Here is a 21,117-nt window from a genome sequence, read left to right as displayed (position 1 = left end):
AAGTGCCAGTATGACCCGGACTGGACAGGTGACTTGGGGGATGCCAGTGGTTTGGACGACTCCCCTAACCCTGGTTTGATCTCTCCTCCTTCCGTGGCATCGGTGGAGGGAGCTGCCTATTCTGTGGTGCTGATGAGGGCTGCCAAGGCCTTAAACCTTGAGCTCCCCGTCGCGGCCGTGAGGCCTAACATCCTCACCGAGGTCTTCAAACCGCAGTCATGCCCACTGGAGCCTCTGCTGCCGTTTAATGAAGCCTTGTCTGACGTTCTGTTGGGCACGTGGTCCAGGCCCGCTTCAGGTGCGCCTGTTGATCGGAACGTGGCCAGGCGCCACCGTCCTTGTCCGGACGACCCCAAGTACCTGTCTACCCACCCCACTCCTGAGAGTCTGGTGATCCAGGCCTCGACCTCCCAGTCCGCATTCCCGTCGGCCCCGCCCGACCGGGAATCCAAGAGGTATGACCAGTTTGGCAAAAAGGTCTTCTCGTCCATTAGTTTGGGCCTGCGGTCTTGCAACACCGCCTGCCTCTTGGGCCGCTACACCCACTCTGTGTGGGATACGGTCGCGGAGCTGCTGCCAGAATGCCCCATGGAGGTGCGGGCAAAGCTCGGTCAGGCTGTGGCTGAGGGCCGAGATGCAGCGAAATATTCAATTCGGTGTGGTCTTGATACGACCGACTCGCTGGGCAGAGCTATGTCTACGACGGTGGCGATTCGTCGTCACGCCTGGCTGAGATCCGCCAATTTTTCGGCTGATGTCCAGAATACCCTGATGGACATGCCGTTTGATGGCTGTCACCTGTTCGGTGACAAAGCGGACCACGCGCTGGAACGCTTCAAGGACTCCAGGGTCACGGCCAAGTCCTTGGGTCTCTCGACCCAGCGTCAGCAACCGGGTTCGTTTCGTCCCTTTCGTGGCCAAGGAAGGGGCGCCCCCACACGTGCCGCCAGCCACGCGCCGCAACAATCCTTCCAACGCGGTGGCGGCCGTGGAAACCGCCGTGGTGGCGGTCGGGGACAACGGCGGGGTCAGACCACACCTTCCCCCGCAGCATCTACCCCAAAATCCTCCTAGTCCGTGCTTTCGGCCCCATGTGACGCCAGTGGGTGGCAGGGTTCGCCATCACCACGCTCACTGGCGCACGATCACTTCGGACAGGTGGGTGCTGCAAATTGTCCGAAGGGGCTACTCCCTCCCCTTCGAGACCTCTCCTCCAGCCATGCCACCGCAGAACCACCGTGTGTCGGGGGACCACTTGACACTTCTGCAGGAGGAAGTTACGGCCCTCTTGGCCAAGGGGGCCATCGAGCGCGTTCCTGGGCCAGAAGTAGGGCGTGGTTGTTATTCCCACTACTTTCTGGTGCCCAAGAAGGACAAGGGGGGCCTACGTCCTATCTTGGATCTAAGGAACGTCAACGGCTTCCTCCGGAAGGAGAAGTTCAAGATGTTGACGTTAGCTCAGGTCTTGGCTGCTCTAGACCCGCAAGACTGGATGGTAGCGTTGGACTTGCAGGACGCCTATTTTCACATCCCCGTCCTGCCGGCCCACCGGCGTTACCTGCGGTTCACGGTAGGCCAGGAGCACTTTCAGTTTATCGTGCTCCCCTTCGGCCTTACCAGCGCCCCATGGGTGTTCACAAAGGTGATGGCGGTGGTCGCAGCCCATCTGCGCAGGTTAGGGGTTTCAGTCTTCCCCTACCTAGACGACTGGTTGTTGAAGGCGGGCTCGCCCCAGACAGTCGTCCACCACCTTCAGATGACGGCAGACCTCTTGCACGACCTGGGGTTCTCCATCAACGTGCCGAAATCACACCTGTGTCCCTCTCAAAAGCTCCTTTTCATCGGAGCGGTTCTGGACTCGGCGCAGTTTCGGGTTTATCCTCCGGAACGGCGGGTTCGGGATATTCAGGCTTTGATTCCCATCTTTCAGCCGCTATCCCGAGTCTCGGTCAGGTTGACGCTGCGGCTGCTGGGACTGATGGCTTCCTGCATCCTTCTGGTGCATCACGCCAGGTGGCGGATGCGGGCTCTGCAGTGGGACCTGAAGTTTCAGTGGGCCCAGCATCAGGGCAACTTGTCCGACCACGTCTTGATCTCGGAGGGCACTGCGAGACAACTGCAGTGGTGGCTTACGGACCGCGATTGGGTCAGGGGCAAGTCCCTCTCCCTTCCCCAACCGGAGCACGTTGTCGTGACGGACGCGTCCCTCCAGGGCTGGGGTGGCCACTTGGGAGAGGCAGAGATCAGAGGCATCTGGTCTCCGGCGGAGTCCCGGCTCCATATCAATCTGTTGGAGCTGCGGGCGATTCGTCTGGCACTGAAGGCATTCCTCCCCTTTGTCAACGGGAGTGTAGTGCAGGTGTTCACCGACAACACCACCGCCATGTGGTACTGCAACAAACAGGGCGGAGTGGGGTCGTGGACCCTTTGCCAGGAGGCTCTGCGCCTCTGGCAATGGCTGGAACGTCAGGGCGTGACTCTGACGGTTCAACACCTGGCAGGTTCTCTGAACGCCAGGGCGGACGAACTCAGCCGTCGGTGCTCGATGGATCACGAATGGCGTCTGAACTCGGACGTGGCGCAAGGCATCTTTCTGCAATGGGGAGAGCCTTGGTTAGATCTATTCGCCACAGAAGAGAACGCGCAATGTCATCAGTTCTGCGCGTTGGAGTTTCCAAGACGGCACTCGCACGGCGACGCCTTTCGGCGCGAGTGGAGTTGCGGTCTGTTATACGCCTTTCCGCCTATACCACTTCTGCCCAGAGTGCTGAAGAAGATCAGGCGCGACCGGGCCCAAGTTATCCTTGTGGCTCCGGACTGGGCTCGAAGGTACTGGTATCCCGAGCTACTCAGCATGTCAGTCGGTCCCCCGATCCGCCTGCCCCTTCAGGAGGACCTTCTGTCGCAGCAGCAGGGGACGGTCCTCCACCCGAACCTGTCCAGTCTCCACCTCCATGCTTGGAGATTGAGCGGCGGCAGTTGAGGCCATTTGACTTGCCTCCTGAAGTCTGTGATGTTATTCTGGCAGCCAGGCGTCCCTCCACTAAGTCGGTATACGCCTGTCGGTGGAACAGATTTGTGGCATGGTGCACAGCAAAGGCTGTGGATCCTCTTTCTGCCCCTCTTTCGGAGGTTCTTCTGTTTCTTCTTTCTCTTGCCCAGCAGGGCTCTGCTCTGGGCACTATCAAGGGCTACCTTTCTGCCCTTTCAGCCTTTTTGAGGCTTCCTGATCAGCCTTCTTTGTTCAAATCCCCGATTGTAACTCGATTCTTGAAGGGCATCACTCACATGTTTCCACCTGTTCCGTTTGTGATGCCTCAGTGGGATTTGAACCTGGTTCTAACTTTCCTGATGTGTGCTCCCTTTGAGCCCCTTCATTCTTGCCCTCTCCGTCTCCTGACTTTAAAGACGGCTTTCCAGGTTGCCATCACCTCTGCCAGGAGGGTGAGTGAGCTCCAGGCTCTTTCTGTCCAGCCTCCTTTCCTGTCCATTCATCCTGACAAGGTGGTTCTGAGGACTAGACCTTCTTTCCTGCCCAAGGTTGTTTCGGCCTTTCACATCGGGCAGTCCATCACCCTCCCTTCCTTCTTCCCGCCTCCGCATCCTTCAAAGGATGAAGAGCGGCTCCATCGTCTGGACCCAAAACGTGCGCTTTCATTTTACATGGATCGCACACGCCAGTTCCGGGTGGATGACCAACTGTTTGTTGGCTACGTGGGTGCGAAGAAGGGACGGGCGGTTTGTAAACGAACCATCTCTCGATGGGTCGTCCTCTGCATCAAAGCGTGCTACTCTTTGGCTCGGAAGGAGCCTCCTGTTGGGCTGAGGGCCCATTCCACTCGGGCCACGGCGGCTACTACTGCCCTGGGCCGGGGAGTCCCCTTGCAGGACATTTGCCAGGCGGCTACGTGGGCCTCGCTGCACACCTTTGCGAGGCACTACTGCCTGGACAGTCAAGTCCGGAGGGATGGCTTCTTTGGCCGTTCTGTCCTCCAGGACTTTCTGGTGTAGTTTTGTATTGGTTCGCAGACCCACCACCGGGGTTGGTATTGCTGGGGTATGTATTCTAAGGTAAGGAATCTAACACTAACGTGTTTCTTTCAGATGAACAAGTTACTTACCTTCGGTAACGATATATCTGTAAGAAACATTAGTTAGTGTTAGATTCCTTACCGAACCCACCCATCCTCCCCGTTCTGCGAACTGATACCTAGGGTTAAGGTCATCCCTTTCAGGGCCCTAGTTTGTACATGGCACCAGTGTTGGTTCTCTCATGGCTCTGCGTCTCCTGGCGCGGAAAAGCTGTGTGCAAAGAACTGACGTCAGCGCGCGGAGGCGGCGTCTATGTACTCCAGCGACGTCATCACGGCGCACGACGCCGACGACGGACGCGGAGCCGCAGGGGACGCCTGCAGACGACGCCTACCGACGCGCAGGGGTACTGCTACGCAAAAGTTTCCGGATCCAGACTGACGCCTGGGGATATTCTAAGGTAAGGAATCTAACACTAACTAATGTTTCTTACAGATATATTGTTACCGAAGGTAAGTAACTTGTTCGCCTAACCCTTACTCACCATGTTATACTGCGTGTCAGCACTCCAGAGATACGGGCAGCTTCCAGCGCAGAAATTAGCTTTGTAGCCTCGCGGCTCATAAATCCACTTCCAGTTCAGATCCTTCCGGAAATCTATGTAGAGGGAGCGCAGGCAGCACCCCTGGTCTGTGCTCCTGCAAGGAGATAACAAAGATTGGTAGGTCAGAGAAAACATGCTGCATACCCTGGATAAGCTTCTCTATATGTTTTGAGAAGAGCAAGGCATGACTGCCATCAAGGCTAAGATCTACTGCAGACAATATCACTTACCAAGGGAAGCTAAAAGAATACTGTTCAGGGGGTCGCGAGGCATCACTGCAGACAATATCTCCCACTGTGTGCAGTCTGGAGCAATGGGACAAGATCCTGTTATGAGTGCATCTCGGCCTGAATGCAGAGGCTATGCCTTATTGAATGTAGCAAATATGTATCTTGCTGGCCTGATCTCTTTCTTTAGCTTACCTGAATGTTGACCTAAAGCTTTACCCAGTGTAACTCTCCTCTGCCACCATGTTTCATTTAGTACGCCAAGGCCTCACCATAGATACCATCTGTTTTTAATCCAGGTTGGCCTACCTGCTCACTGTCATATCAAGTGCACATAGACTTGACTAGAGATATTATCTCGCACTGAGTGCTGCTATATATGATTTAAACATAATTTCTCTTACCAGTCAGCTACACAGGAATACAGAAGCCATGTCAATTACAAAGGAAAGCTGGGGGGCATTGCCAAGATGGCGGCCAATTAGGAGCATTTCAGCTCAGCTCTGCAACCCGACTGCACCAAAATTCGACTAGGATGAGCATCTGCATGGACCGAACGCTGCAACCACTGGGAACAGGCTTGTGGGAAACATCGGTCTCCCTTAAACCACCGAGGTAGTGAGGATTGAGTTGGATTCCGGCTCTTCCCCAGAGGCCGAGACTAACTGCAAAATGGCACCTGCCACTGACCGACAGCTACCGAGCCGCCTTTAGCTGTTGGGGGGCTGCCGCCAATCATGTGGGAGCCCCCTAAATACGAACTTGGGAGATTGGAGGTGGTCTTTGCCCGGCTTGGGTGTCCAGTTGGATACAAGGCTGCTTGCTTTGTCGGCTCCGGCCTGCCCGGTGGTGGATGTTCGCTGTAGCGTGGGGGCAAAGTTTGGCAATCCTGCAGAAACCTGACACTGAGTCATCCAGCGGACCCGTTGTGGCACTCCAGCTGATCTGCACATCTTCCTCTCCCCACAGACCCTGGACAGTAGGGGCATGAGACCCCGACCGTGCACCCTGCCCTGAAATCTGCTCCAACCGCTGGGCCACCCCTGCCACCGGAGGTGATCAAGGAGAAAAAACAGGAGGGCTTTGACACGTGCTGATTTGATGGGGAATGTTTAGAAAGGCCTCTGCCTGTGAGTGGGGGTTTCTTAGAACCATTGCCACTACTTAATTCTTGCACATTGAACTTGACCCAAGCTTGTCAAACGAGCAAGTGCCTGTCCACTCCTGAGCTACAAAGGTCCCACTATAGTGGACTGCACTGGGAACAGCCGAATCTGGCAGTGCAAGCCCTTTGTTTCTTCAAAACTACGACACCACGATTATGTAGGCAGAAACATTTGCTCTTCCATATAGCCACTCTGCGCATCTGCCACCCTCTCCCCACAATGTCCGCACATAGGTAAAAAAAAGATACCTCACTGAAGGACATGATGCTTAAAGCCTATTTAAAAAAATTTGACCAGCAGGGAGAAAGACCACTTGTGTAGTGGTTGGGGCTCTAGGCGCTGCCCACAGAATATGATCCGGCAGATGTGGAAGACCCTCTCACCAGCTCTTATAAGGCAGAGCTGTTTGGCGGCCTCTGGGAGGGCATCACTCCGGGCGAGGTCGTCACGAAACTCAAGGAGGTGAAATGCGACATGGCAGAGCTTGGCTCATGAATGCAATCCCTTGAACAAAGTGACAATGCCAAAGAGGAAGAACTGGATGTTTTTCCGGCAAACTGTTGGAGCTACTGACATGTAATGCAGATCTACAGCTTCATCTTGAGGTTCTGGAAAATAGATCCCTCCATTCTAACATTAGGATCATCAGTGTTCCTCTCCGGACGAGCTATGGAGACCTGGAGGGTTAAGTACGCCGACTCTTCCGCAACATACTGCCTGGCCTGGTTGACAAGGACCTCATCCTTGACTGCACCCACAAGGCAGGATGACCGACCGCAACTGCCGGAAAACTCAGAACATACTGACATGCTTCAATTATTTCCACCAGACAGAAGCTCTTATGGCCGGAATCCGAAAAGAAGGCCACATCCTATTTGAAGGCGTGAAGGTATGGCTGCAACAGGATTTATCACCTAGAACGCTCCAGAGGCGTTGTGCCCTCAAAGCTGCCACCTTCTTTCTGCACATCAAGGGGGCTAAATACAAATTGGGCCACCCATTTCATCTCATCTTTTTATGGAACAGCAAAACTCACGTAATTTGTACTATGGAGGAGGCTTGCTCGATCCTGGGACTGGACCCCCTTGTGGAGACCGAATATCCTGTTTGACTTGGAGACTCCCACTATGCGTAAGCAGCAGGAAGCATCACCGCACCTTGGAGTGGAGTGCCCATAAACCAACAGTGGATGAAAGCTTACGGGAGCGATCAACAGTGCTCCATCAACTACAATACATCGATGCCACCTAGTAATAAGCCCACTCGGGTACCACTACAGTAGTCCCTGCTCAAGAGGGCACCTGCAATAAGAGCGCCCATATGGGTGCCCACTCCATTGACATAGTGACTCTTGCAAACCTGGGGTCTTAGACGCATTTTCATGATAAGTAGTGCTGGGATGGAGGGGTGTGCCTATCCCACCTAACCTGACTGATTATGGTGACCGCCACCAAGACTCACAATCACATTTGTCCCCAAATCTTGCGCTTTTGCGTCTGGCGGTCTCATCCCAAACGTCGCTCTCCGTGTACTCGAGCTACACGGAGAGCGACATTTGGGACAAGACCGTTAGACTCACGAGCTCAAGATCTTGGGACAAAATAGGATCCCTCAGATGCATGGACTGCCTTATTGACGTCGCGCAAGATACTGAATCCCTTTGTGGGTTGGAAATATCACCACTAACGAAAGGACTTTATCAAAAAGGACGTAGCCTTGAGAAAGTCGCAGGGTTATTTCCCTCACTCAGGGCACTACACCTTGATCAACAGCTCCACTTACACTTAGGAAACATAGAATCCTTCAGTACAACATCCATACCTGGCCCCACCTTGCACCCTCTTACTGCTGGCACCACCAGGTACATATGGTTAACGTCCTGAGCTTCAACGCTTGCAAGCTCAATGCACTAGTGAAATGGTTTCCACTTTTTTCCGTACTTTAATGCTGTGACTGTGACATGTTTATTGCAAGAGACACTACTCCTGAGGAAGGCTACGGCGAGGATGAAGTCCTGCTGGTTTGTGAGGCAATTCTTCTCATCCGGGCCTGCTAAATGAGTTATAGTAGCAATTGTGTTGGCCACCAAATTTCACGGGCATGTTCTGCAGACCCAAGTGGAACAGTCTGGGAGACTTCTTTCCCTAAGCATATCATTATACCACCATACCTTCACTATAGCCACGCTTTATACTCCTAATTACATTCAGGAGCTATTTAACCTGAATGCTTTGGACCTGGTCACCTCATCTCCCAACAAAGATTTCATAATAGGGGGAGACTTCAATCTAGTCCTTTATGCCCCACTAGACAGATCAGCCCAGAAGGTGGGACAAACCAGTGATTTCCCACCAGACGGCTGATGCTGGTGAGCGAGGTGGGGCTCTCCTATGCTTGGAGGTTACAACATCCAACTACTAGGGATTATAAATTTTATTCCCCATCCTACCAGATGAATGCCTGTATAGATTACTTTCTTCTCACTCCACACATATCGTCGACCATCATGGAGGCAAAGATGTCCGTCATTGCTGTCTCTGACCACTCTTCCATTACAATTACTTATTATAATCTGGGACTCCCCTCAAGGCACAGACCTTGGTGGCTTAGCGACTCACTCCTGATGCATGATTCCACTATAAAAGAAGTTAGGGAGGGTATCAGCAGTTTTTTGCAGATGAATGACACAGCAACCACACTTGTGGCCCTGCTCTGAGACATGCTAAAGGCTGTATCAGAGGGACCTTGCTAGCCACCTACACACGACTGAATAGAATTAGAAAGGTCAAGCGCTTATCCTTAGAGGGACAAGTCTGTACTCCTTAAACTGGCCATTAGCAGTCTCGGACCCACCGGGTGCAGAGACAATTGACCCTGGCTCACAAGCAACTTAAGGCCTTAGACACTGAGAGAGCAGATTATGCCCTCCTCCTCTTGTTTCAAAAATACTAAATGGGAGGACATAAAGCAGGACGATTCCTGGCTAATAAACTCTGGGCTCACTTCACAGAGGTAGGGTGTCAGGGATCTACCTACCAACAGGGCACAGGGTACACAAGGATAAAGAGATCGCCCACGCTTTCAAGCATTTCAAGGCAGATCTCTACATCGTGGATACAGTGAATCCCAATGACACAGATGCCTACGTAGGTTCCGTCCAAATAACACACCTCACGGCACCTGAGGTGAAAGTCCTTTCAGCCATTACCTGATCGGACGCCTTCACACCCAACTTTTACAAAGATTTTACTGCTCAATTCGCCCCTCTCCTCACCCATCTATTCAATTCCCTCTGGGGCACTAGGGCCTTCCTCGACTCCATACAAGAGATAGGGATCATTGTTTTTTCGCAAACCCGGGAAGGACCCCACAAAATGCCCCTCCTACTGCCTCATCTTCCTCTTAAGCGGTGGCGCTAAACTTGTCACAGGCAGCCTTAGGGCACACCTCAACCCACTCATGCGGGGACTGGTAGACCTGGACCATGACGGGATTAATAACGGAGCGATAACACTAAATGACTGCTCCACCTTATAGATAAGGCTCACATCTCCCGAACCCCAGTGCTCCTCATGTCGATCAACACTGAAAAGGTGTTTGGCCATGTGCATTGGCTATTTCTGTGGTGAGTGCACCACAAAATAGGGCTGGGACTACACTTTAAGGGGTGGGTGATGTGTAGCTACAAGGACCTCATAGCCCGAGTAAGTGTCAATGGTCTAATTTCCCAAGCCTTCTGAGGAAAATTAAATTTTGGCCATGTTGTGTTCCCTAGCGCGTACCCCACCGACTCCATGTACCAGCTTAAAGTGCATGTAACTTCCCTCCTGTGCCAGCTATGAAGACGCAAATACATTTGCGTCCACCGTTAACTTGTCCTCTTTCAGATCCACCATGAATGGATCATGTAGTCCGTTCCTAAGTATGCTATGCCACCGTCTCTTTGTAGTACACTTTTCATATTTTTCCTGCTCTAGCAAGAGTAGGCCCTGAATTCCTGCCATCTGAACCTCTTTTGTGGCTCCTGACTCTGCCCAGGCTACCTCTGTACCCGTGAACTCTGTCCTACTTTCAGCGCGGCCCCTCGCGCTCAGCTCAAGCCTGCTTTCTGCCAAGGCTGACTATAACCTTCGAGTTATCTGTTTCGCTCCTCGAGAATGCATTCCTGCCTACTAAATCCTGTAAACATCCTCCCCAGCTGCAGAGCCAAAGGGCCGACCTGTCTTAATGCAAGTAATTCATAGCCTCTGTTGCCATGCTTCCATGGAAGGCCCCGTGCCCCACGCTTCACATGTAGACACTTAGGCGCTTATACACGCATCCACAGTTAGCATAGAATAGCTTCTGCCCTAGAGACCTTTCCGCCCAGATAGTATAGTTCCTAAACATCAGATATCAGATATGATAGAAGTACAAGTTGATCTGACATGCCAGACTTCTGTCTCTTTCCGTCAGTGTAAATGTCAAGTCCCCTGCACCCCTCAAATCACACGTCATGCAGCTGCGCGCGCATCCAAGCTTCCGATTTCTGCTGACATTGCAACATTCTGTTAGCACCACCCCTTGGTGCCACCCACTTGCGTCACTTATCAGTGACGTTTCTAGCACACACATCTGGTTCACGCCTAGTTTACGACTCTTGATGATGTATTAGTATCACGTGTATATTGTTATCTTGTCTTCTCTCAGCTGTTACGCCTCTTACATTATTCTTTATGGTATAACTCAAGTATATAAGCTATGTACTGTCATTAAACGGGAGCGCTCTATCCCTTCTGACACCCCTGTGGTGGTCAGAACATGATATCCTGATTCCTTTATGAGGAATAAAACCCTTAGAAACTCTAACACCACGGACTCTGTCTTTTTTCATTCCGATTGAGTTATTATTGATTAAGTACTTACCTGCATAGAAATTAAGAGAGTAAATTAATTATTTACGTCATTTTGGCGCCCGAACAGGTACCCCTCCCCCACCTCACGCGCCGGTTGGTGCGTTGCAAGCTGTGTCCCCTGCCATCAGTTAGATGGAACACACGTGTACTGGCAGGATTTCCTGCATCTCCCTCTGACCCACGGAGGTGACGAAGACTGCGATCAGTGCCCAGACGAGGCGGTGAGGAGTGCGGAGGATCCCGACCAGAGCCTAGCCGAAAGAAGCAAGGTCCGAGGTGTGAAGAGGCCCACCAGTTTTCCGAAGTTTTCCGAAGTTTTCCGAAATTTCCCGAAGTTTTCCGAAGTTCCGAGTCGAGTCCAGTCGAGTTTTCCGAGGCCTTCTGTTTCCGTGCTTCCCGGTGAGTACCATTGCTGGGTCGTATCTAGACGGGTTTGGGTACGCAAGTCCGGTCTGCACTGTTTTTAGGCAGCGTATCTGTACTGTTTAGCAGTATATCTAGTATTCCGAATTTCTGCACTGTTACACCAGTGTATCCGTACTGTTGAGCAGTACATCCAGTATAGGGGGGTAGTCATCTATGTCTTCAATGTTTTTATGTGATTAATGTTGTGGTATGAATGTGACTGTTTAAACGTGCATTATTGTGTTTCTCGTATAATCTAGCTGTCAAGAGTATTAAGGAGTAGGATCTAGCATTCAGTAATAAGTAAGCAAGATGCCGTTTTTCAACAAGTTAAAACAGATAGGAACTAGGAAAGGGTTACTGGAGGAAGAAATTCCTATTCCCCCTAGGGACACTCCAGGCAATTTTATGTATCAGAAACATGGCATAGATGCCATATTATATCTAGATTTATGGGCCGATTACACCAAACACCTAGACGAAAGACACAGATGGCCTGTTACCGGAACGTGGGATGCCGAGTGCATCATGAGGGTAGAAGAAGCATTATGGAAAAAGAAAGCTAGACAATCTCAGAAGGACGCCATAGAATTTTGGCGTAAGGAATCACGTAAGCGTGCTGACAAAGCACTCCGTAGAGAAGACAGACTTAAAGAATCAGATAAAGACCAAGAAAACAAATTAGTTACTGAAGGGATCCGAGTAAAAACAGAACAAATAGACCGTGCCCGAAACAATCTTGTAAACGGTATGTATCTTGCAGCAGATGGCACATCTGAAGCCCAATCAGAAACACCGAAAAACTTACCGATACCATTAGTTCCAACTAAAGTAATGCATAAAACTACTAAAGACATATTCCTAAATTCATATCTAGAGGATGTAGCACCAGCTTATACCAATCTGCCTGTTCGTGCCCTGCCTACTGACAGGGATGGGGGTGGCACTGCGCCCCCAGATAATGTCCCGCCGGTACCACGACAGACCTCCCCTGTTCCGCCAGCTCCGCCACTTCCCGCACTCAAGACAGACCTACCGAAACCAGTCCTACCTGATCTTACTAAACGACAAATTCAGACTCAGATCCAGACTCCGCGGAGAGATAACGCTCAAGCATCCGCCTCAGGAGGTGCGACTGCGGGTCTTCAGACCCCGCCATTGACACACAGACTCAATTTAAGGGACACGCAGAATCCTTTCCAGTCTCCCCACTCGACGCGTCTTGACGCATTTAAAGAAAAGATGTCAGTTTGCAGATATGATCCAGTACCCGGAAGAACCGATCTAATGATATTAGCATCACTACGGTTAAGATCTGCCACCGATAGCTTGCTATGCTATGTAGGAATGAAGGAACGTCTCGACAGACTATATGAGTTTATACAGACAGGGAAAGACCCTGACAGTGTCAAAGATGCCATGCATAAACAGAAAGTTGACATTCAAGCACAGATATTACGATTTTTCATAAATTGTGTAATAAGAGAACGAGACAGGCCAGAGACAGACCAAAGTGAATTAGACGCATTAAACAAGTGGGGTCAAAATATAGCCGATGGAAAACATGACAAGGGGACTTGCATAGCCAGTATGTCCCAGAAAATTAGAAAGGCAGTATTAATTGCACACCAGGAAGGGAATGATAAAGCTTCCTCCGAGGAGGAAGAAGACCATGAAGCACCAGGAAGGTCTACAGATACTATAGCGTACGTAGGTAAGGGAAATTACCTTAGGAAAGGTACCCGTCCGGAAAGCAAGAGAGTTTTTTTCTCTGCTTTAACAAATCCGAATTCTTCTGAGCATCAGTTCCAGGAAACTGATAAAAGGCTTCGAGACCGAGTGGGGTACCACGTACTCAATTCTATGGATGAACAGGAATTAGCCCGGTCAGCTGTATTATGGGCCGAAAACACAGACATATATAATGATGATACGTTAGTGCAGACATTCTTGAACCTTTCCCCGGAAGAGCAGAAAATAGCAGGTGTATACATGATTCAGCACCTCCTCATCAAGTTCAGAAACGATCATTCTGATCCAGGTCCCTTACACGAGACATTAGAAGCCCTACTCATGGATAGATGGAGAGGTTTTAGTACCAAATTAATACAAATAATTCTAGAACAACGACATAAATATAGCACCTTCATAAGTTCCGAATATGTTCCCCCCCCGCCTCCAGAAAGGAAAACGTACCACATGCAATGCGGTAGTGGCATTGAAAGTCAGAACCCCTTACGAGAAGTACACCCAGTTATGGGTGCGGACCAACGCTTGAAGCGTGTGTATGTTCACACACCACTGACTAAGTTAGAACTGTTAGAAATGAAGAAATTAGTTCCGTGCCATGATAAAGACCCTGCAGGTTTTCATAGAGAGCTTAAAGACATGTTACTGATGGGAGATTACACGTATGATGATATTATGAAAATGTTAAAAGTACTGTTGCCCACGGGCATTTACGAGAAATTAAAGGAAAAGGATTGGGAGGTGGGAGAGTCAAAGATAGCATGGACAGAAATAGAAGACGAAGAAAGCAAACGAGTCCCAGGGTTAGGCCTTGGGGACAAGACTAAAGCATTCACAAGGCTAGAAGGGTGTTCCTGCAGTGGCCGTATAATTCAATGTTGTGAGTGCATCTCTAATGAATCAACACAAGTAGTGACAGAAAGAGAAAAGGTACCAACGAAGTTCCTTCAAAAAATATATATTTTTTATTTGCTTATTCTATTTTGTTTTTATGTGGGTATAAATACATATAAATTCTTGATCAACAAATCTTCTTTATACAGTTCATAAGAAATACATGAAGTGTTTGAAAAAATTCATAAAGGAAAACAACCAATTTTAAAATCCATAACAAATTAATAGGAATTCCCCTGAAAGACAATCATACACGGCAACTCACTTACGTGCTAGCAATCATACTACATTCATACCACATACACAGATGAGAGAAGGAACTGGATTCCAATTAGCAAGATGGCTACGCTAATGTGGTACAAGGGCTCCAAGGTGTAGTTGTTGGCCCTTGTGGCGGGTCTACGCGCGTTTCGGTGGGCAAGCCACCTTCATCAGGACCTTGTACATCGAATTGTGCAGATAACAGGGGATCAGATAAGAGAGCAATTGGCAAAGTGATAGATCAGCTATCATCAAAAACAGGTTCTTTTGAAGGAGTAGAATGGTAGGGTCACTCATATGGCACTGCATCCAATTGCCAAGTCGGAGGTGCTGGGTGACCCTCAAAGCTTCATCTTGATGTCTTTTAAATATCAGATTCTGTATAGGCGAAGTGGGCAAGATGTTCCCATTACATGGTGGGTTCTGAAGAAGTACTCCTATTAAATACAGAGTCCCAGGGTACTGAGGTCCGCGTAGTGCATGAATTCCTATGTTATTTCGATCTAATTCTGAATGGCGATTATTTTTCCAAAAGGGGCAGGCACTCTACGAGGTAATTGGATACTTTGAGACCAACGCGACCCTTTGGATTCGGCGAGTAGCGTGCAAGCATCCACGCGTCCCCAGGGATCTCCGTCGTAGAGTGCCTGCCCCTTTTGGAAAAATAATCGCCATTCAGAATTAGATCGAAATAACATAGGAATTCATGCACTACGCGGACCTCAGTACCCTGGGACTCTGTATTTAATAGGAGTACTTCTTCAGAACCCACCATGTAATGGGAACATCTTGCCCACTTCGCCTATACAGAATCTGATATTTAAAAGACATCAAGATGAAGCTTTGAGGGTCACCCAGCACCTCCGACTTGGCAATTGGATGCAGTGCCATATGAGTGACCCTACCATTCTACTCCTTCAAAAGAACCTGTTTTTGATGATAGCTGATCTATCACTTTGCCAATTGCTCTCTTATCTGATCCCCTGTTATCTGCACAATTCGATGTACAAGGTCCTGATGAAGGTGGCTTGCCCACCGAAACGCGCGTAGACCCGCCACAAGGGCCAACAACTACACCTTGGAGCCCTTGTACCACATTAGCGTAGCCATCTTGCTAATTGGAATCCAGTTCCTTCTCTCATCTGTGTATGTGGTATGAATGTAGTATGATTGCTAGCACGTAAGTGAGTTGCCGTGTATGATTGTCTTTCAGGGGAATTCCTATTAATTTGTTATGGATTTTAAAATTGGTTGTTTTCCTTTATGAATTTTTTCAAACACTTCATGTATTTCTTATGAACTGTATAAAGAAGATTTGTTGATCAAGAATTTATATGTATTTATACCCACATAAAAACAAAATAGAATAAGCAAATAAAAAATATATATTTTTTGAAGGAACTTCGTTGGTACCTTTTCTCTTTCTGTCACTACTTGTGTTGATTCATTAGAGATGCACTCACAACATTGAATTATACGGCCACTGCAGGAACACCCTTCTAGCCTTGTGTATTCTTTCTCCCCTCGGTTCCTGGGCCACAATTTATTTGTTTGAGGGGGTCCCCTTGTTCATGTTCAAGACTAAAGCATTACCAGGTTTAATAGTACAGGTTTTGCCAAGATTATTGACAACTAGAAAGGAAGATTGGGACGCAATCTCGTCCTGCAAACAGAAACAAGATGAAGATACTAGTGACTTTTATTCAAGATTCGAGAAATGTTTCATTATAAATAGTGGCCTAAAGGTTAGCAGTGAGTCCTCTCTTGCAGAGTCCACTCCTGCGCTCTCGTCTGATCCCAATATAGCTGACAAACAATTCAGCGACTGGATCACTTCCTCACTGGATACGTTACTCCCGATAACTACCACCCTGAAACAACCTAAAAGAATACCACCTGCTCTATGGTACACTCCTGAGCTTAAAACTCTGCGGCAAGAGTGCAAAAGAACCGAACGCTCATGGAGGCGCGATAAAACAGCAACTAACAAGACCATCTACTCTACTTCTCTCCTGACGTATAAAACTGCTATTCATAAAACCAAAAGCACGTTTTTTCAGGAGAGAATAGAGAACGCAGGCTGCTCCAGTAAGGAAGCATACGTCATCCTTAAAGAGCTGTCTAAACCCCAAAGACAAGGAACAAGACCCATTGCCGATCCTGAAGCCGATCTGGAGAAATGCCAGAAACTGGCCAATTTCTTCCACGATAAAATCAGACTAATTCTGGAATCTATCCCCCCCTCCAGTCCTGAGGAAAATATCGCCTGCCCACACACTACCACCTGCCTGTCCACGTGGGGCCAGGTCACGGTGGACGAGGTGAGAAATGTGCTCAACTCTATGAAGAGCGGCTCCCCCAGTGATCCTGCTCCTCTCCATATCCTTAAAGAGGTAACCCCTACTATCATCCCTTCCCTTACCCGCCTGATTAATACCTCTCTCCAACAAGGAGTTGTACCCCCAAGCTGGAAGAAGGCGGTGGTAAAAGCCCTGCTGAAGAAACCTACATTGGACCCCGAGAATATGGCTAACTACCGACCCATCTCCCTACTGCCTGGAGTAAGCAAGGTCGCAGAAAAATTGGTCAATAGGAGACTCTCTCAGTTCCTAGAAACCAATAATAAATTAAAAAGCTCCCAGACAGGTTTTCGACCTGGACAGGGCACGGATATCGCCCTTCTGGCTGCTGTAGAGGAGGCAAGAGCACTATTGGATGGGGGAGGATCAGTGGCTGTGATCCTCCTCGACCTTAGTGCAGCGTTCGATACAGTCGACCACCAACTACTTATCGAAAGACTGACTAGGATGGGAGTGAAAGGAACAGCCTTATCTTGGCTTTCATCTTTCCTGGCCCAACGCTCCTACCAAATCTGGGAAAAGAACGCCCGCTCCTCCGAAATGCCCCTCCAATGTGGTGTCCCTCAGGGCTCCTCCCTGAGCCCCACTTTATTTAATATCTATATGTCCACATTGGAGGAGGTTATCATCCCTTTCGGAGTGAGCGTCGTCAGCTACGCCGACGACACCCAACTAGTGGTGTCTCTGTCCCATCCCAAGCAGCAGAAAGCTGATCTGTTCAACTGTCTTACGCAGGTTCACCACTGGATGAACAGATCAGCCCTAAAACTCAACGGGACAAAAACCGAGGTCCTTATACTTGGCCCAAAAGGAGCCTCACTTCCCCTGGACAGCTGGCCAGCCTGTTTGGGTCCGCCCCCTGACCCTAAGGAAGAGGTGAAAAGTTTGGGGGTGTGGATCGATTCCGATCTCTCCTTCACCTCACAAGCTAAGAAGGTGGCAGGGACCTGTTTCGGCCTCTTAAAATCTCTGAGGAAAGTCCTGCCCCTTCTCCCCCCTAAATCCCAAAAACTTTTAGTCCAAGGTCTCATAATATCGAGACTGGACTATAGTAACGTGATTTACCTGGGTGCCCCCGAAGCGACCCTTACTAAATTACAGACAATTCAGAACGCGGCCGCCCGGATCATCACTAACACCCCGGCCAGATCATCTGCCAAGCCCGCTCTCAAACTTCTCCATTGGCTCCCCATAAGGGAGAGAGTCAAATTTAAAGCCCTATGTCTCGTTCACAAAACGCTGCAGAACCAAGGCCCTCCTGTTCTCAGCAAACTGGTCACTCCCTATAGGAACTCTAGGCCCCTCCGCTCCAATGCAGAAAACTTTACTACCATTCCTAGATTCAGAAAAACACGAGCAGGAGGAAGACGTTTCTCGGTTCAAGCCTCCCGCCTTTGGAACACACTTCCCCGTAACTTACGTCTTGAACCTCAATACCTGCGCTTCAGGAAACTGTTAAAAACTCATCTTTTTCCCTAAATCCTGCACACCCTCCCCCCTCCTTTCTGCTCCAGTTTCCCCCTTTCTTCCCTTGTCCTTCTCAGTTTCTTGCTCCGATGATCTGGTGAATTCAGGGTTCTTCAGCGCTGGGATACCTTTGGGTGACTATCGCGCTTTACAAAAATAAATAATAATAATATCACACCTGATATTAGTAGAGAATGCCCTACCATTAGTCAAAAATAGAGTGTACAAAGTTGAAAGTACTTGGCAGGCCAATACGCCATCCCAGATGTTACAAATGTTACAATATCACCAGAACAGAATTAGGGAAGAACAAGATCAGGAACAGAAACGTATGAAAGACACGAAAATGAAAATGTTAGTAGCTCAGACGATTCCAGCCGACGGTCATAGAAAAGGTGGGGCCCAGACCAATCATTCTGCCGCTCCCGTTAAAGGGACATGTAATTATTGCAAGCAGCCAGGTCATTACGTACATGAATGTCCAGTCCTGAAACACAACATCGAGACAGGTAAAACTAAAGAAAGACCGCGTCCGCCTAGACACGATCAGGTTCAGCAACAGACCTCACAGAACGAACAGCCAATGCAGAATACACAGCCTATGCATGATCAGTCCCACACAGTACAGACAGTAGCAGTACCGCAGCCACAACATGCCCAGACACAGCCCATTGCCGCAACTCGGCAAGTATCACAACAGATGTACCAGTATGCCCAGTCGGCATATCCAGATTATCCCCGTTATACATGAAACAGCCTAGAGAGGGAAAGTGATTTGCCTCTTATTGAAATTCCTGTAGATCAAGAAGGTCCTTATGTACACAGTCACGTATTAGGAAAAGACAGAAAATGTTTAATTGACACAGGGGCAAGTCGCACTACAATCAGTCACAATGAAGTCCCAGGGGCACCCCTCTCAGGCTCACAGAATGTTTCCCTTGGTTTTTCAGGACAGCCTATTGTAAATGAAGTATCAGAACCAGTACCACTAGCTGTGGGTCCATTATCTCGAGTTACAGATTTGTTACTTACGAAATCATGTCCAGAAAATCTGTTAGGAATTAAAACACTGAAGGCTCTAGGAGCTATAATATGCTGTTCCCCGGAGGGAGTCAGACTCTTTCTACGGGATTTCAAGGGTCATTATGTTTTACGTGATTTTGATGTCAGATTGAAAAATGTACCAGATCACTTATGGGCAAAAGGCCCAGCTGATGTAGGTTGTATGCATATCACTCCATATCGTGTAACACTCAAGACAGGAGTTGTTTTACCCAGGATCAGACAATACAAGTTACCACCCGATGCTGTAGTGGCTTTACTGAAAATCATTGAAGAGCTTATTACCCAGGGAGTGGTCGTAGAGACCGACTCCAATATCTGTAATTCACCCATCATTCCAATTCTTAAACGTACAGACCGCAATGCACCGCCAGTATATCGGCTGGTGATTGATCTTCGAGAACTGAACAAATGTATTGTACCACAGTATCCTGTGGTCCCCGATATCTCCTCCCTATTGACTGCTATTGATTCAGAAGCAACGTTCTTTACTGTAATCGATCTCAAGAACGCTTTCTTCAGTGTACCTATTGACCCGGAGAGCCAATATCTCTTCGGATTCAGTTTAAATGGACGAAGTTTCAAATTTTCCCGCGCACCTCAAGGATTTACAGAAAGCCCCAGCATCTATAGTCAAGCACTGAAAAGACAACTAGATTGTATCCAAATGCCAGTTAATACAGCTTTACTGCAATACGTCGATGATCTACTGATCACCGCACGAAGTGAGCCCGAATGTGAACAAGCATCTCTGACAGTTTTGCATTTCCTGGCCGACAAGGGACACAAGGTGTCTCCTTCGAAGCTACAATTCTGTGTTCAGCAAGTTGTGTACTTGGGTCACTTGCTGTCCAAAGTGGGGAGACAGCTCACTCCCGATCGCATTCAGTTAATTATAAATATGCCACGACCCCAGACACAAAAGGAAGTGCGGGCCTTCATAGGCCTCACCTCGTACTGCAGACAATGGATTCCTCAATATGCATTTCTAGCTAAACCACTCATCCAGTTAACGACACAGGAGGTAGCAACTTCCATTGCCCTCCCTTGGACTCAGGAACATACACAAGCCTTTGAGGAATTAAAGAAAGCTTTATGCCAAGCACCAGTTTTAGCGACACCATGTTACAGCAAACCGTTTACACTTTTTGTTACAGAACGTGATGGTACAGCATTGTCTGTCCTCACTCAAGATCAAGCAGGTTCACATAAGCCTTGCGCTTATTTTTCAAGTACATTGGATTCAGTAGCACAGGCACTCCCTGCATGTTTAAAGTCAGTAGCAGCAACAGCGTTAGCAATCAGACAAAGCGACTCAATTGTTTTAGGTCATCAGTTAACAGTACAAGTTCCACATTCTGTAGAGGTTCTGTTAAACAGAACCCAGACTCAACACTTGACTATAGCACGACTTACAGGTTACGAATTGACATTATTCCAGCCACACATAGAAATCAGACGCTGCAGTATCCTGAACCCAGCAACACTGTTACCTACAGTTATGACAGATCCAGCTCCACATGATTGTATAGAGATCATTAATGCAGTAACAAAGCCCCGACGAGATTTAACAGATGTTCCATTGACAAATCCAGACCTGACACTTTATGTGGATGGTTCATGCATGAGAACAAGTACAGGAGAGTTAGTGGCCGCGTATGCCGTGACCACTGAAACTGAAGTTAAAGAAACACACCGTATTGATACACTGTCTGCTCAAGCAGCAGAGCTCATTGCTCTGACCCGAGCCTGTATTCTAGCCAAGAACAGAAATGTTAACATATACACAGATTCCCGTTATGCGTTCGGAGTCGTACACGACTTCGGCATGCTGTGGCAAGAAAGAGGTTTTCTGACCTCTCATGGTACAAAGATACAACATGGTCCTCTCATTCAAGAACTGTTAGAAGCAATACATCTGCCTTCAGCTATATCCGTCATGAAGTGTAAAGCACATACTAAAGCCACAGATTCTGTCTCCCAGGGTAACGACCT

At 48.8% G+C, this 21,117-nt stretch overlaps 1 protein-coding gene across 1 annotated transcript in view; it reads right to left on the bottom strand.

Annotated features, from left to right (window-relative positions):
• Positions 1–21,117, bottom strand: part of LOC147691853 (transforming growth factor beta-2 proprotein-like) — a 213,078-nt gene that overhangs the window by 67,455 nt on the left and 124,506 nt on the right. The window contains exon 6 of the mRNA XM_086938130.1: positions 4,577–4,730. Coding sequence (XP_086794256.1) covers positions 4,577–4,730 — 154 coding nt within the window. The remainder of the gene's footprint in view (positions 1–4,576; positions 4,731–21,117) is intronic.

Source organism: Lissotriton vulgaris, chromosome 9 (assembly GCF_964263255.1).
Source record: "Lissotriton vulgaris chromosome 9, aLisVul1.2, whole genome shotgun sequence".
In the NCBI taxonomy this organism is placed as follows: Eukaryota; Metazoa; Chordata; class Amphibia; order Caudata; family Salamandridae; genus Lissotriton; species Lissotriton vulgaris.
This window is presented reverse-complemented; position numbering and strand designations above follow the sequence as displayed.